Source organism: Camarhynchus parvulus, chromosome 17 (genome assembly GCF_901933205.1).
Source record: "Camarhynchus parvulus chromosome 17, STF_HiC, whole genome shotgun sequence".
In the NCBI taxonomy this organism is placed as follows: Eukaryota; Metazoa; Chordata; class Aves; order Passeriformes; family Thraupidae; genus Camarhynchus; species Camarhynchus parvulus.
Genome location: NC_044587.1, coordinates 3,390,227 through 3,406,837, shown reverse-complemented (window position 1 = coordinate 3,406,837; position 16,611 = coordinate 3,390,227). Strand labels below are relative to the sequence as shown.

Below are 16,611 nucleotides of genomic sequence, written 5' to 3'. Positions count from 1 at the left end.
TTTTTTTTAATTCTGTTTTGTTTGAGGCCAGCAATTTGCAATAAACAAGCTAAACTACTTACATTGACTCATTTCTTTTCAATAACTGACATTTACAGGAATATACTAGAAATGGCACTAAAAAGTTTTAAGAAAAAGAGTTACGGTAAATTTGCATGCACATCATACAGAAAAGTAACAATTTCTTTTTTATTTTTAAATATTAAAAAAACCCCAAAATAACAAAACAAAAAATACAACAACAAATCTTTCTGGATTGGTTATGCCAGTATCAGGGCTGTGTTCTAAGTGGCCTGTGTCAAATCCTAGCTGGTGGCTTAATTTATTTTTTAAAAATGACATTTTAAAAAGATATGCAAATACCATTTTCTTTACAAAATGCAGCTCAAAGCAAGATAACGCTGCTGTGTAAGGAATCCTAAATTTCTCTTTACTGATGCAGAGCCTGCCCACAGTTAGCCCTAGTGGTAACTGCTCAGGGTTGAGAAGAGACTGAGAATTTAAAACCCAGTACTAAAAAGGTTGTGGTTTGTCTTTGTCATGCCCCGATCCCTTCCCCTCAGCTCCAACCCCAGCTTTAAAAAAGAAACATCATTCCTTTCAAAACAAGGAAAAAAAACCCAAAATTAAAAACTGCTCTAAAAGTCCCCAAAGCAGAGAAAGAACTAGATTAGGTAACTGCAGTCTGCTTCTACCACACAGAGAAGAGGGAAGAGAGCTCAGGGGGAACTCAGCTGTGGATTTCCACACACAGAAACGATGTTTGTGTGTGTTTGGGGGTCACCACCCTGCCAGCAGTGACACAGCCCTGAAACATCACTCCCACACTCACAAACCCTGGGGTAGGCAAGGTTCAAACCACACCAGTACAAAAACTGCACTGGTTTTGTTGTGTGGATGACACGTTGGGTGTGCAGAGAGCTGAGACTCCTTCGGTCGCTGGGATGGGGATCTCCCTCTGGTCCCACTGAGCCACGAGACAGGCTGAGTTTACAATCAGAGAAAAGGTTCACAAAGTTTTTTTTTTTAAAGGTGCAGTAATGCTGGTTGATTGAGAAAGGTCTGGTCAGATATTTTGTCAAAACAGGAATTAGTCCGAAAAAAGCAGTTTCAATAAAACTCTGTGTGTATGCATACATATGAAATCATACTGATTTCAGTGAAGTTTCCCCTGGAAAACAAAGTTAAACTTTGTTCATTCAAGAAAAATTCTACCATAAAAATTTTAATTTTTTTTCCTTTTTTTTTTTCTTTTTTATTCTTAAGTTTAAAAATGTCCTTCAAACGTTGTGTGTTTGATCGTTTCCAAGTTATTTTGTGACATCTGGACTGACGTGTCATGCAATAAAAGCCAGTTAAATAAATGCTCTGTTGCTTCAGTTCCCAACTCATTTAGGACTGCTGCTACTCACTCTGGACTGGAAACATCTTTTCTTTCCTGGAGAAACTCAGGATGTACAAGAGGCACCCCCATGGACATGGTGGGGATAAAGAGCACTACAAACAAGCTGGGAATGGAAAAGTGTAAGGACAGCATTTGGAAGGGAGGAGTCACCAAATTCTTCCCTCAGTCATGCCAAAATGGATTTCTCCTTGCTCCATTTGGTTGGGAACACCTCGCTTTCCGTGCAAAGTTTCCCAAGAAGTGGAAGCCCAAGTTGCAGCTGGTGGATCAGAGATGTGCAGCACATTGTTCCCATTCCGTGGTGGCCTTGGCAGATTTTCCTGAATCCCCCAGGCTGGGAGGGTTCTCCAGCTCCACAGGGATCCTCCTGCAGCGCTGAGCAGCCTCAGCCACGCCTTCTCCCATCACCTCACACCTGGTTCTCAACCCTCTGGCTCCAGCTTTCCCAAGGAATTCTGGTGGGGCAGCCCCCTGAGGGATGTCTGCGTGTCCCAGGGGCTGTTCCTGGTGCCAGAGCTGAAATTCCCAGGATTTTGTTGTGGTAGCGATGCTGTCGCCTCTGGTTTGTCCTCCCCACCACAGCTCAGGGTCAAGCACGCAGGAAAAGGTCCCAGGAAGAGAAAACTGGGAGTTTGTTTATCCAAAAAGCCATGGCAGTGAATTGGTTGCAATTTTTCCTTAAAATATTCCTTGGTTTTGATCATTCAAGTCGCAGGCAACAGGAGAAACACAGGTGAAACCCAACCCCGTTGAAAAGAAACCCAAGCTCTTAATTAGGTGAATATTACATTTCCTCATAGTAAATTCTGAAAATATATTACCAGGGATCTGTTCGGGGGAAGGTTTTGTAAGGGCAGAACTTAAAAACAAAATAAAATAAAATCAGAATTGAACTCCGTTGTTAATGCAAAAATCATGAATAAAAAGCGGAACTCCATTTTTAATGGAAAAGAAAAATGATGAATTTCTGTAAAAATCAGAACATTTTTCTTTCGATTGCTGTGAAAGGAAATCTGGGCTGCCCTTGAGGGGCCTCCAGGACCACTCACCTGCAGAGAAAATAAAATCTGGAGCAATCTCCACCACTGGGAGAGCACAGAAGGTGAATTTTAGGGCTACCCCACAGGGGAGGGAGAGTTTTAGGGGCTGGTGCTGGAGATGGAAAGGCAGAACTTTCTGTTAAATTCCGTGTATTTTTTTTTCTTTACAATAAAAAGAATTTACAATAAAACTTCTGCCCCTCAGATTGCAAATTGGATGTAATTATAGAATTGGTGTTTTCCTAAAATTGCATTAGAAAAGGACAAAACCCCTGTTGTTCTACCAGAACAAAAAAGGAGGGGAGGAAAAAAGACCACTGAGAAAATAAAATTGTATTGAAGTGTATGTCTCCAAAATCTGTACAAAACAGGAGAAAAGGGAGCTGGGGTGAAAAGAGGAGGAAAAAAATCTAAAAATTAACACACCAAACATGACAGAGCACCAGACACACAAGAGACTGGACTGTAGCACCTGTAGGTAGAAAGTCTAAGATATATAAATAAAGTTGTGGATTTTTATTTGCTTTGTTGTTGTTTGTTTTTTTAATCTGATTCAAACCTCATTAAAAGTCTTCCTATCTGCTGGCCTGCAAAACCTCAGCTTTGCTTTTGTTAGATTTTATTATATTTTAAATGACCAATAGTGTTTAATAAATAAAATCATGGTATATACATGAAATCAGGGACACTGAAACCAGGGTGTATTGCAGCAGTGCAGGTCAAAACGTTAGGCTGGACTGAAAAAAATAGCAAGCTTTAAAAAAATTAGCTTTTTTTTTTTCTCCTCCCTCCCCTCTTTCTTCTTTTCATTGAGGTAAAACATTTCAGTGCCTGGAATTGAACCCTGCCTGACACAGGAGGAGCACTCCCCTTCTAGGAGCTCACTACCACAATGATGAGGAGAAGGGAAAAAAACCAAAGCAAACTCAAAAGCAAAAAGCCCAAACACACACAAAATAATCCCTCTCCACTTCCCCTGCCAGCTCAGGCTCAGCTGGAGCTCAAGTGCTGCTTTATTTTAAGCCCAGTCTGAGGTGTTTGTCATGGAGAAAATGCCCAAGATGTGCCCAGTAATGGGCACATGACTTGTGCTGCTCACTGCAGGGATCACTCCAGGCTCCAGCTGACAACTTCCAGCCAAAAAAAACCTCCTGACAATTCCATGGAAACTTTCATAGAGAGCGTCCCATTTCCTGGAAATGATCTATTTAATGGTAAAAATAACATTCCCAAGAAACTCGAGTGTGTCCCTTGCTCCCTTCTTCCCAATGAATCCCCAGGAAAAGTGAAGCTTTTGAGTGGAAAACCAAGAAATGAAACCAACTTCTATTGCTTGTGTGCTTAAAAGTTAAATTCATGCTTCAAGACCTTCCTGAACAGGTGCCTATGCCTCTACCAAGATTTAAAAAAGCATGTTAGCAATCCACAGTACATGAGAATTTTTTTGGATTTTTTTTTGTTGTTTTTATGTAAAAAGATGATAGCATCTGACATTTTCATCACACTGTAGACTTGGAGATTAAGAACACTAGTGCTAATAACAAATACACCAACTAGTTCAAAAGCTAACATCTTTCAGATACAGTACCATTTTACAGAGATTTCTTTAAAAAAAGATGGTTTTTACCTTGTGTGAGCCAGGCAGGCTTATTAAAAGAGAGTATTCTGGGGAGAGGGAAGGGCTGGGAGGGAAATGTACTACAAACCTTGCAGAATTTTCTATTTATCTCCTGCTAAGAGCTCAAAGTTCTTCCATTTTCGACCAATTTTTTCCAGATAAATGTAAATTTTAGAGACTTTATGCAAAGGGAACTATTTGTCATAAAGTCTAGTCACACACACACACTCAAAGATCTTTGACCTATTAAAAGAGAGCCCCCTCCCTCCCTCCCTCCCCCCCCCCCAAAAAAAAAAAAAGGAAAATACCTTTTGTAACACTGAGTTAAAAAATAAAATAAAAAACAAGTCAGAGAAAAGCGAGAGGGGATAAAACCTGACCACCGTGGCCCGAGAGCAGGGGGTAAGGAGGGGAGGGGACACTGCAGAGCAGGGGCAGCAGGGGGTGTCCGTTTGGGGGGTGTGTCCGTGTGTCCCTGCTCATTCCGAGTCGCTGCTGTCCGAGCTGGAGCCGCTGGAGCTGCTGCTCCCGGACTCGGAGGAGGAGCTGCTGCTGAGCCGGGAGGGGCCTCCGGAGGGAGTGGAGCCGGATTTCTCTGCGGGGACAAGGCAGGGATGGGGTTACTCGCAGGGAACCGGAACACACAAGGGTTGCTCCCCTTCGTGCCCAGTTTGACCCACAGGGTGGCAGCGCTCCTGCCCTGTGTCACAGACACATTTTATGAAAAATCCTTTTGCTAGGATTTTTTCTCCTCAGAAGGTGAGAGGCCTCAGGAACAAAATGTAAGCAATGATTATCTGCTGCTGTGGAATGCAGCTCCTATTTACCACCCAGCAGTTCCCACCTGGCCGGGGACCAAAGCAGCCCCACACAGCAGCTCAGAGGGAACTCCCTGAGGGCTCCTGTCACAGGGACCAACCCAAGGCAGAGGTTCTGACCCTGTGACAAAGTCTGTTCACCTTTGGGGGGCTGTTTTCCCATAAAGCCAAAGCCATTACCTTTCTTTGCAGGCTTCTTGTTGTTGTTTAGCTGCCCACTGACGTCCTGTAACCGTTTTTCTAGTTCTTTCTTCTTTTCCTGAGCTAACTCTTCTTTTGACTTTGCTGCTTGCTTTTTGCCACTGGCAGCTGTGGGGGAGGAAGGCAGAGTTTCTGAAAGTGCAGGGATGCAAGGGGGAAAGAGTGGACATCACTATTTTACAGGGCATGTACATCTGTGTGCACACTCTGCAGTGGCACTGCCAACATCCAGTGCTCACACAGCAACTACACATCCCAGAGAGAAGACAACACCTGAAGTTGCCTTGCTCATCAAATCACCACCATCCTGTTAACATGCAATTTTTTTTTTAAGAGAGATCTTCTGGAAAGTATTTTAGAAGATAGAAATATCCATGTAATAACTTTGTCATTACAGGTTACTTACCAGCCAGTTATATGGTCAATAATTACAGATTTGTAATTACAGAATTGTTACATGGGTTTTCTGCCCTGTAAAATAAAGTGTCCCATTAAAGGTTGTCAGGAGTAAAGCATCTGCCATTAAAACTTCCGATCCCCTCACGCAAGAATCTACTGTGGTTTGTGTTGCTCTAAACAGAAAACAAAACAAACAAAGGCAAATTAAAAACCAACTGAGGCAAAAGCTGGCAGACAACAGGAATGTAACTGCATCAGGATGGAAAGGGTGAGAAGGACCAGCAACACTCACCCTGCCAAGGAAAGGGAAATATTCCTCCAAAGGAGGAGTAATTGAACACAGGTGTTGGCCAGGATTGGAAGCACAAGACAGGAGCCAGATAGTTTGCCTGATCCAGCAAGGAAATACCTACATTTCTGTGAGCTGTTTTAAAGCAGTGGTTTAAAAAAACAAGAAAAAAAGAAAACTGGAAAGCACAGTCCTAAGAGGGAACACTCAGCACAGGAGTCCAGCCAGGCTCAGGCATGCCAGGCTCAGAGTGGATATCTGAGGTTATCTGTGTTACTCTGTGCTCTGGTTCTGAAACTGAAGGATGCTTTCCCTGTTCTGGAAAATCCTTTCCTGAGCTAGGCCAACAGTGAAGGATTCAGGGGGAAAAAATAAAGCAAAATGAAAGGTCAAAGTCTGTGCTTTGCTTAGGCCTTCCTGAAAAATCCCGAGGAAGGAATGGAGATGCTCTGCAAGAGCAAGGAGTAGCTTTTGTGTCATAATCTTAAAAACAAAACTCTCTTAACCAAGAGGGCCAGGAGCACTTCAGGTAAGTGATGCTACTGCTGTCCAGCTGGAGCTAAACTCTCCAGGGGCTGCAGGAATTCCCTTTGTGGACAAGACACAAAGTCTGTCCCACACTGAACCACACACTCAGCAGCAGACTGACATTCACCCTCTGAACTGACAGAGGGTGAGGCCAATGCGGTGATCAGGACACACAGCAAGAGCAGTTTTGGGGTGAAGACACAACTCAGACACACCCAGAATCCACAGGTAACCAGGTAACCTTGTGCAAATCATTTATTGCCTTGGTGGTTTGGATCCCAGCCACGTTTTTTGTTTCCTTCCTAATTAGATGCTAAACTATTCAGGATAAGAAACTGATCCTTCCAGATGTATGCAGGTAACACCTGACACAATGAGACTGAAACCTTTACAGGGCCTTCCAGAGCCTGGGTAAGTAATAAAGGCATCCCACAGGTCTTGCAGAGGAACACATTGGCTCTCCAGGTCTCTGCAGCAGGACACCATGGGAAGAAAGAACAGAGAAAAACAGGAAGTTTCTGTATATTTCCTTGGGAGAAAAGAATCTCTAAAAATTCCTGCCACCACATACCCACCAGGTGGATAAGAGAATCTCAGTACACATGCCCTGACTCCACAGCTGAGCCCAAGAGCTGCTGGGGGGAACACGTGCCCTGGGAGGTGAACTTACAAAATGGTTTCCTTTGTTTTTTCTGTAAACAAGATTTCACGTATCTCTCCAGTTCTCGTAACGTTGTGGGCTTCAAGGTTTCAAAATCTATTTCAATCTCATCGGGATTGGAGTCTCTGAGGGAAGGTTCTCTGGACTGGATGATGTGAACCACCCTGCCCAGCTTCTCCCCGGGCAGGCGGTTGATGTCCAGGCTGAGCTGTCGCTTCTCGTCGTAGGTCATGGGCAGCCCTTCCTCCTCCTCATCCGAGTCGTAGGTTGCAGATGCCTGTTTGCCTCCTTTCTTGGGCTGCCTGGGGAGGTTGTCAAGCATGAAAACATTCATGGGGACACAGCAATGAATTCTTTTTTTTTTCCCCTGACTCCCTTGTAACAAACATCCCCATGCTCTTGGCTTTGAAGCTCTCGTCGGATGGCTGGAACAGCACCACAAGTGCTGAAAAAGTTCAGCAGCCTGAGATCAGCTGTTGTGTTCCTATTATATTTTAGCCCTGTGAAGTGTGACAATGAGCCCAAGTAGCAGCAGGGAGGCAGCCATGAAATGGCACGTTCTTGGTGGCTGCACAAAAGGCAACCCCCAAAACCTTATCTGAGAGCAATCAGGCAGGGATTCAAAGAGCTGGACAGTGAAAACACAGTGGTTCCACTGTCAGCTCCAAGTTAAAGACTCCCTGGAGTTGTCTGGGAATGGGAACAGTATTCAGCAGCAAATTAACAACTACTGAGCTTCCCCAGGAATTAGGGGCAGAGCTGGAAGCACTTTGGCTCTCCCATAAAGGCACCTTGGCTCTCACCTGTTAGCTGTGGTTGTGCTGTTCGCTTTCTTAGCTGGGGCCTTCTTCTGTTGGGCTTGTTTTGGTGGTTGAGCCACCTTGGGTTTCTTCTCTTCCTCAGCTTTGACTTTGTGCTTTTCTTTTTCCTTCTCTTTATCTTTCTTTTTCTTCTCTTTCTCCTTCTTCTCTTTTTTTTTCTTTGGTTTGTTCACTGGCGCTTGGGACAGTGCAGCCAGCTGCTCATGGACGGCTTTCAGCTGGGGGGAAACAAGGGAAAAACCATCAAGACAAGGTAACTGCTGCCTCCACAAACCCTTCCCTCTACATCCCAAGGTGTAAGTATAGCCTCAAGCCAGAAATCAAGCAGCTCATACTCTGGGATCCCAGAAGGAAGGAGAGAGCATCAGCACTGAGAAAAACCATCCTGAAGAAAATTACCGTTGCATCCAACATGCACTGACTGCACAGCTGAATGCTTTTCCCCTTAGGCTGGGAATGTTCCCCTGCATCCCAGCCTAGGTGGGATTTTCCAGGACACAATTCCTGGTGCTGTGCTCTGTCTAATGCACAGACACACAGCTGGGATGGTGCAGTACCTGCTCCTGGAGCTCGGCCAGCCGAGTCGCCCGCTCCTCCTCGGAGTCGGAGCTGTCGGAGTCTGAGGAGCTCTCCTCGCTGCTGTGGCTGCTCTCTGTGCTTTTGCTCACCACTGGGGCTGTTGGGGGAGGTGGAGGAGGGGCGTCTGCAGGCTCATCGGGCATTTTTGCAAACCTCATCTCAAAGACATCCTGCAAAAAGAAGGAAAAGAGGTGACCAAAGGAGCCTTGGCCACAAACAGCTCACTCTGGTCTCAGATACATCAGGGGCAGGTGTACTACAAGTAAATAATAATATACAGAATATGGCTGCCCACCTGGAAAGCCCAAGAAAATCCTCCAATTACTTTAAATGTAATATTTTAGGAGCTGAACATGGCATTGGGCCCATGCCATGTGAAGAGCACAACAGTCCTGCAGAGAGCACGAGGCTCTTTCCAAGGGCTGGAGGAATCTCCCTTGCTGGTGCCAAGAGCAGATCCACACCTGGATCTCCCCTTGTACCTGAACTAAAAACACTCTGGAAGATGCATTTGCCAACACCTTTACCTGGAGCTTCCTGGCCATGGCCACCACCTCGTGGTCTGGAGGATTGTACTTGTAACAATTAGAGAACATTAACCGAATATCTGCTGCAAAACCTTGTGCATCCTGGTATTCTCGACTGTCCATCTTTTTCTGCAAATAAACAAGCCAAAGGGGAAAGAAAAACGAAAAGCCATGAGCAAAAGGAATTTGTAGCAACTGCATGGAGAACACATGAACCTCAGAAGAGCCTCAAAAATCCCATCTAAGAGAATGGAAGTTTGATTTGGTTATTGGTTCCTAAATAACATTCAGAGTTTCTGTTTTATAAAACAAGCAAACACCAGGGAACCAAAGAAGTTGATATCTCATAGCAGTTTAAACACTAAGATTCTAAACTGGCCTTGTTTTCGAAGTAGTAGAATAAAAATCTGTCAGGGTCCACATTCTACCAGAAAACATTTAGAAATGTTTAGAAAAATAGTTTAGAAAAATGGATCAGGAACTAATAGAAACAAGGATCATGGATGGAAAGGGCAAGAGTCAGCAAGCAAGTTCCAATTACAGGAGTACCTGAAGTGTGTATTTCTACATATGCTTGGATATATTTGCCTTGTAAATCTGAAAGGGCAGAAAAGATCATGAAAAACTCTGATTTCCTGCTAGCAGAGGGCAGGAGGTTTGCTCTGAAGTTCCTACAGCAAAATAGGCATTTACAGCTAAACTACAACTCCCACGCTTAATTTAAAGTCCAACTGATAGAAATGGATACAGGCCTCACCCTTTATGAACCTACTCATAATGTTATTTCCTAGAGTAGTGAGGATAAATGTCAAATATTTGTGCCTTGTTCCTTTCTCTTATTTTTCAGCTCTCTCTTCCAGCCATTTCTCTTGCTGTTTGGGACTCAAGGACTTGGGTTTAGAGAGCAGTTTATAGCATTCCTAGCACTTAATTGATTTGATGCATATATTACTACTATGTATACAACCTTAGCTCCAATTACTCCTGCTGAAAGGAACCAGAAGCTAACACTAGGTTTCATTTGCATTTAAAAGACCTGGGTTTAAAGAAATTCTCTATTTGCCAAGTGCTTACAGGCTTCCCTTTTGTATGTCTTGGGCACCTGTGTGCCCAGAGAAGGGAAGGGTTGACTGACAGACAGGCTGGGGACCTGATGGGGACAGACATCCCCCATCCCAACAGCAAGCAGGGATGCTCAGGGTCTGTCACCTACTCTTAACTCAAGCAAAATTCCCATTTTTCACACAACTACAGAAATTTCACAGCTGTGATAGACCTTCTAACTGTCTTGAAACACTGCAATGACTCCTGGAGCTGCTTTTGTTGTGAAAAGGGCAGAATTTCACCTCCAGGAATTCAGCTTCTCAGGGACCTGGTGCAGGGTGGTGACATCCCTGCAGCCTTGCTCCCTGCTGTGCTGCAGCCAGACATCTGTCAAACTTTTGTCAGGAGACCCCATTTTCCTGGTGAATAAACTAGGAGACAGCCTGGAAGGCACAGCACAAAAAAGCAGAAAGGGAAATAGGTTTGTGGTGCTCCTGTCTGAAAAGCCTCTCAGACCAATTCCAAAGCAAAACATATGTTCAAACCAACGGGCCCATTTATTTTAAAATACATCTTACTGCATGAAAGGCCTTTTTATATTTGTTTGGCATACCCAGGGCCTGATTATTGCCTATGAAATACATTCCAGTGTCTGAGGCTTTGCTTTTCATCCAAACTCAACAGTTTTCTAGCCTTAGAGTTTTTAAGCTGTGGATTTTTGTTTTGTTTTCTTATAAAGAATAATTAGCTTAACAAAAGAAAGAAAAGCACTTTAAATCGATGGGCTGGAATATCTTGGTATAAATACACTTGGAGATATCCAGCTGCTTACAAATAAGAAAAGTGATTACATTTAGAACTGGAGATCAGGAGTCAGGCAGGGCAGCTCACCCATCCTCTGTCCCACAGACAGCATCTGCCACCACAACCTCATTTTCTCCCTCAATCAATTGTTCAATCATCTTTACTGTTCATAAATTTGTTTCTTCATGTCTGATGTGTCCCTTGCTCTAAGTCTTGTCCTGCCCACAGAGGACACAAAGAATGGCTCCTCACTTTTAAGACCTTGAACTCAGCTGCTCTGAAACTGCAGAAGTTCACTGCAGGAAAATTAAGGGGTGAGCAGAGTTACATCCCAGGAGGAAGTGCTTTATTCCAAAAGTGAACACACCTTGTGGAAATCCTCCTGCACAGCAAGGCTTGCTGCTTCTTCACCACTGAGTAAAGCAAAGGCAGAGACATCCATGGCACTGCTGGGACCTGGCAGCCAGAGGATGGAGCAGAAGAGGTGCTCCAGTGGCCCCAGCCCCACAGAGGGGGACAGGGATGTTCTGCAATGGTCCCTGCCTGCCTAGGGACAGGGCAGCAGCTCCAGCCTCAGTGCAGCCCCCTCCTCACAGGGAATTACAGCTGCTGCCTCTCTCTCCTCACACTTCCACCCTTACCTACTGCAGTTCTGCCCTTTCCTTCTCTGATAAAGAGAATTGAGGTGGAGAAGAGCTCAGAGATCCTGTCCCTGCAGCTGTTCCCATTCCCAGCACAAAATTCCAGCAGATCTCTCTGCTCCTGGCTGCAGCAAGCTCAGCTACAGCCCCTCCATCTCACCTGCCCCTGCCACAGCCACAACAGCCAAACCTGCCTCCTGCACCACACACAGAAAAAGCAACCTCCAAATCCTCCAGGAGACATCTCTGCCAGGGAAAAAAAATGCTCCTGGACATGAAGGATATTCTCTGGGGAAAATCAAACCCAACAGCCACAGAAATAAGAGACAAGATGTGTTACAGCTGCAGCAATACTTGTGTTTTACTTTCTCACATAATTCCTCCCAGGTTGGTTTGGAGGCCCCCAGATGTGCTGCTTTATCACAGACATTGTCACTTGGGCAGAATTAAATCTAAAAACCTTTCAGAGCCACAGTGGAAGTCCCTGACACTGGAAAATGACAGTGCCTGCAAATGGCAGGTTTCTGTTCCACACAGTGAACATATTATGAGCTGCATCTCTGAGAAGTCACACCATGATCTGCAGGCCAAGAGCAATGACAATAAAACACTCCATAAAAAACCAATACCAGACAGTACTTCAAACAACTTAATTAAGAAAAATACTACCATGTGGAATGAGAAACCCAGAGTCTTTAGTTGTAAAAGACTCCACTGGGTTTGCCATCAGCCTGTCTCCAATTTTCTACCCTACACTAGTCAGGTGCAGAGGGAGGACATCACCTGCACTTGCCAGAGAGGGGCAGAGGTGTACAATTTTAATAGAATGAAGTCAGGACCTTAAAGAGATTTAAGCATGAAGAAATCACCAACCCAAGAAATCACAACTTTGCACCTAGATTTTTCAGAACATAGCACAATAATCTCTTGCAATAAGAAATCACCTAAGCACACATGGAAATATTTGAGAGGGTCAGGATTTCACTCTGTCCATCTCTAATCTTCCTGCAATCACCTGGGGCTTTAATTAGCAGGCTGCAGGTGTGTCTGGAGACCCAGAGGACCCCTGGGATGGATGCATGGCACATCAGAGTGTGACATGCTGCTCCTGTCATGGGTACCATGACAGGAATCACAAGCACAGCTGCCCTTCTGTCACCTGGGCATTCAGACAATCCCAGGCTGGCTCAGCTGGCAGTAAAACCCTTCTGGTAATGCCAGTGAAAGCCAGCAACATCTTCACCTCCTGCCACCATGGAAGTCTCCCCTCCATCAACACAGAATGCAGTGCCTGGCTCACAAGAAGATGGGAGCTACAAAGACACAGCTTTGCTTCATGGAGGGATTCAGCAAACCTCCAAATCTACTGGGAAAAACAAGAATATTGGACCATACTCTTGAGGAGCCAAGCATGAACCACAAAACCAGCACGTATTTCCCTGAGTACCATCACATCCCAGCTGGAATTGCTCAGTGAAAGCCTATCTGCCACCACCAAGTAGGTAGGCAGCAGCTTCTGGAAATGGGATACCATCAATTGAATCCTATGAAATAAGGCACCTCCTCTTCTCAGAGTGCAACACAATCCTAAGAACACCAGTTAAATACCTGGACTGTCCACAAAGAGGAGAGGATGCCATTGTACTTTGCTTTGTGTACATCATCTGCTTTGCAGGGCACAAAAAAAAAGCTGTCCCAGGTTATGGCAAAAAAGGGAGAGGGGAAGGAAACAAAACATAAAAATATCCAGCTGGTATCCAAACAGGTTCAGTTTCCACCCTTTCCCTTTCCCCCTCCCACAAAGGAGCCAGTCCTCTGCAAGCAGAGGGACCCCCTGCAAAAAGAGGTGGTAAAAGAGGACGTACTTTCACAGTACTGAGATCCATGGGGTGTTTGATTATATCGTGATAGTCATGTAATTCCAAAGCCTCTGCATCCACGGGCTTGTAAAAGGGCCATGCATAGGCTGCATGCTTCTTGGAGAGCATCTCCTTGAGGATGCTGTCACAGTACTTGAGGTGCTCAGAGAGTTTGCCCTTCTTCCCTGCGTGCTGAGGGACCTCTCCATCCTCCAGGTCCTTCTTTGGTGGTTTGATGGGGCGGCCGCCGCTCTCCCTGCGCGCGATGATTTTGGCCTGTTTGGGGTCCGACAGCGGCGTGGGGGACTCGCTCCTGCTGGCAGTGATGGCAGACGTGGTGGGCGTGGTGGTGTCTGCTTTCCTCTTCACTCCCTTTTTCTGAAACAGGACAGGGACAGGCTCCATGAGGACATGTCCTGCAGAAACCCTAGCACAGCTCATCTATAGCAATGTGGCACTCTGGTGATGGAGTGACAAAACTATCCTTTGTCCCCTTAAAAAGGAAATAAGCCCAGAAGTTTCTCTCCTCAATTTGGTGAAAAGACATCTCATAGGACTTAAGGGACTTCACCTCAAAATTAAGGATAGCTAATAGGCAGGACTTTTTGCCTTCTGTCCAAAGCAATTTACTAGAAAAAGAAGAGACCAAAGAAACTAATCGCTTTTGTGGGGTGTTTACCAGGGGCAAGGATCTCTTGCACCTGGCTCGGTTTTTCTCTGTAAAGAGTTTTGTTATTTTGCCTTTTATTAAAACTTTTTGTTTCCAACACTACCACAGAAGCCATCCTGCTGATTTTATGCCTTCTACGGTAGCTGAGCTATCTTGGGTGTGAAATAGATCTCCAAGAGCTTTTGAGACCTGGCTCAAGGAGACCCATATTTCACTCATCCTTAGTTCTGCCTGTCCTCTGACAGAAAATAAAAAACCCCAGTTATTTCACTGGGATAAATGGGATTTGTGACTAGAGGCTCCAACACTGCATATCACCTGAGCCACAGTAACCAACCATTTGCATGGCTCCAACCCAAGCCCAACCATGCTGTAAAATGTGTTACTTCCCTGAGAGGGAACCAGGCCTCTTACCTGGTGTTTGCCAAGGGAAAGGAGGGCACCCAGTCAATTACTGCAGCTCAGCTGATGCATAGGGACTGAGCAATTGTCAGTAACTTAACCACATGTCTGAGTCCCCAGTGGCAGGATCAGGCTATAAGTTCTGAACCAAAGCATATTAATCACCAAAGACCCATGAGTCCTCACTCCCCTGTATTTAGTGGGTGTGCTAAGGCAGATTTTGCCTTAAGCAAATAAACCCTCTCACATAAATTCAAGCTGGGACTGTCCAGTCAGCTCTCTCATGCTCCTATCAAGGATTTATTTCTCTGGAGAGGAAGATAGGGAGGAAGAAGTTCCTTAGAGAAATCTAAGGGAAATCTTAAGTAAATCCCAAGCAGAATTAATTTTGCAGTGTGTATTTGGCAAACTCACTTCTGGGTTCATCCTTGAGTTTTAAAATGAAATTGATTCTCAGAAGCAAGTTATTTGGACAGAAACTGAAATGTGAGACAGGAGGAGAGCTTAGCTGCAAGATCTGACAATTTCTCTAGTAATTCCCAAACTATTGGGTTAAAAACCAAAAGAATTCTGTGCCTCTGCTGGTCCAAGTAACCTCACAACCAAAACTGTTGCAGTTAATTCCACAGTTTAGATAAAAAGATCCCCAGCTTTCTCTGAGCTATGCTTTCATCATTTTTAAAGCAATTCACAGCTTGCTAAGAAAATTTCAATTATTTAGGTAATGTCTTCATTTACCCATAAATTAACATAATAAATAGCAAAACACCAGTGACAACTCCCAAAAGATTACTCAGTAAGGAAGACAGAACTAATGCACCCAAAACCTGCAGGCAACATCAGTCTCCTCCAACTGGAGTGACAGGCTTGTCTTGAACTGGCTGAAAGCAGAGAGGAACATTCCTAATGCTGGAGCCTGCAAACCTTAAAGGAACAGCCCCAGTAAAATCAGGAGCTCAGTGAGAGAGGGAAGAGATGCTTTGGGCTACAAACCTTAAAGGAACAGCCCCAGTAAAATCAGGAGCTCAGTCAGAGTGGGAAGAGATGCTTTGGACTGTAAACCTGAAAGGAACAGCCCCAGTAAAATCAGGAGCTCAGCCAGAGAGAGAGAGATGCTTTGAGATACAAACCTTAAAGGAACAGCCCCAGTAAAATCAGGAGCTCAGTCGCAGAGGGAAGAGATGCTCTGAACTATCTGGCGTAAAATGGGGAGAATTCCAAGAGCCCTGGAGCAGCAGCACAGGGGAAGGCTGTGAAAGGAGAGGCTGGAACTGGACTGGAGCAAGCACAGGTGACACCACCTCGGCTGGACCGTGTGAAAAGTGGCAGAACTGTTCTCAACCGTCTCCAACCCAACACCCAGCAATGAAAGCAGGGCAGCAGGGAGCCAGCAGCGAGGGCTGGCAGTGCAGCCCCTCTCCACTGCCCGCATTTACCTTGACGACCGGGGGCGTGGGAGGCACCACGGGCATGATCGGAGCGGCGGGCGGGGGCGGGGCGGCGGCGGCAGGGGCGGCGACAGGCGGGACATTGGCGGTGATGGTTGGCACGGGGGTGGCAGCGATGACGGGCGTCTGAGACACGGCTGGAGGGACGTTCTGGAACGGGGCCGGCGGGGACACGGAAGACACGGCCACGGCTTGCTGCGCTCCTGGCAAGGGAAAGGCGCCCGTGGTTACAGCTGGGAGAGTACTGGGAGCAAACTGGACTCGGCAGAGAGATCCCAGAGAGAGCACAGAGGACACGGTGGGATTTGCTCGGTGCTGTTACACCGGTCAGCCACACACGAAATAACTGCAGCTTTTCATATGGAGTGCGTGTTGCTCTGGGACAGCTTTCACCCCTTGGATGTTCCCAGAGCTGCACTGAGCTCAGGAAAAGAGCAGGAGATGGAACAGTGGGAGGTGTTCACACCATGCAAATGGCAACAACCACTGCCCTGAGCCACCTGAGCAGCCAGGAGTGCAAAGCACTTCAGATTTGCCACAGTGCACAGGGTGGGATTCTTGGGGCTGTGCAGGACAGGAGTTAGGCTCAGTGATTCCTCTGGGTGCCTTCCAACTCCGTATTTTATGATTCTCAGTAGAGCTTTAGCATCCAGATGGCCCTGATGCTACAGCTGCACAGCTAAAAACCTGCCTAGTGGTGTAACATAAAGGGGGACAAGCCTACTACCTAATAACCAAAGTAGCAATCCTCCTTCTATGTTTCAACATCCTTTGATAAAAAGATACATCATCATTAATTTCTCTGAGCTTGGGCAGATTTATAGCTCCATTTAGCACCTGAAATGTGGGAAAACAGA

At 45.6% G+C, this 16,611-nt stretch overlaps 1 protein-coding gene across 3 annotated transcripts in view; it reads right to left on the bottom strand.

Moving 5' to 3' along the window:
• The window catches only part of BRD3 (bromodomain containing 3), a 43,986-nt gene continuing 27,375 nt past the window's right edge, over positions 1 to 16,611 (bottom strand). For all 3 annotated transcript variants that reach the window (XM_030961591.1, XM_030961588.1, XM_030961589.1), the window contains 8 exons: positions 15,743 to 15,957; positions 13,241 to 13,612; positions 8,887 to 9,015; positions 8,338 to 8,529; positions 7,763 to 7,998; positions 6,969 to 7,261; positions 5,062 to 5,190; positions 1 to 4,658 (listed from right to left, as the gene is read on the bottom strand). In XM_030961591.1, the coding sequence (XP_030817451.1) occupies positions 4,543 to 4,658; positions 5,062 to 5,190; positions 6,969 to 7,261; positions 7,763 to 7,998; positions 8,338 to 8,529; positions 8,887 to 9,015; positions 13,241 to 13,612; positions 15,743 to 15,957 (1,682 nt within the window). In that variant the 3' untranslated portion in view covers positions 1 to 4,542. The remainder of the gene's footprint in view (positions 4,659 to 5,061; positions 5,191 to 6,968; positions 7,262 to 7,762; positions 7,999 to 8,337; positions 8,530 to 8,886; positions 9,016 to 13,240; positions 13,613 to 15,742; positions 15,958 to 16,611) is intronic.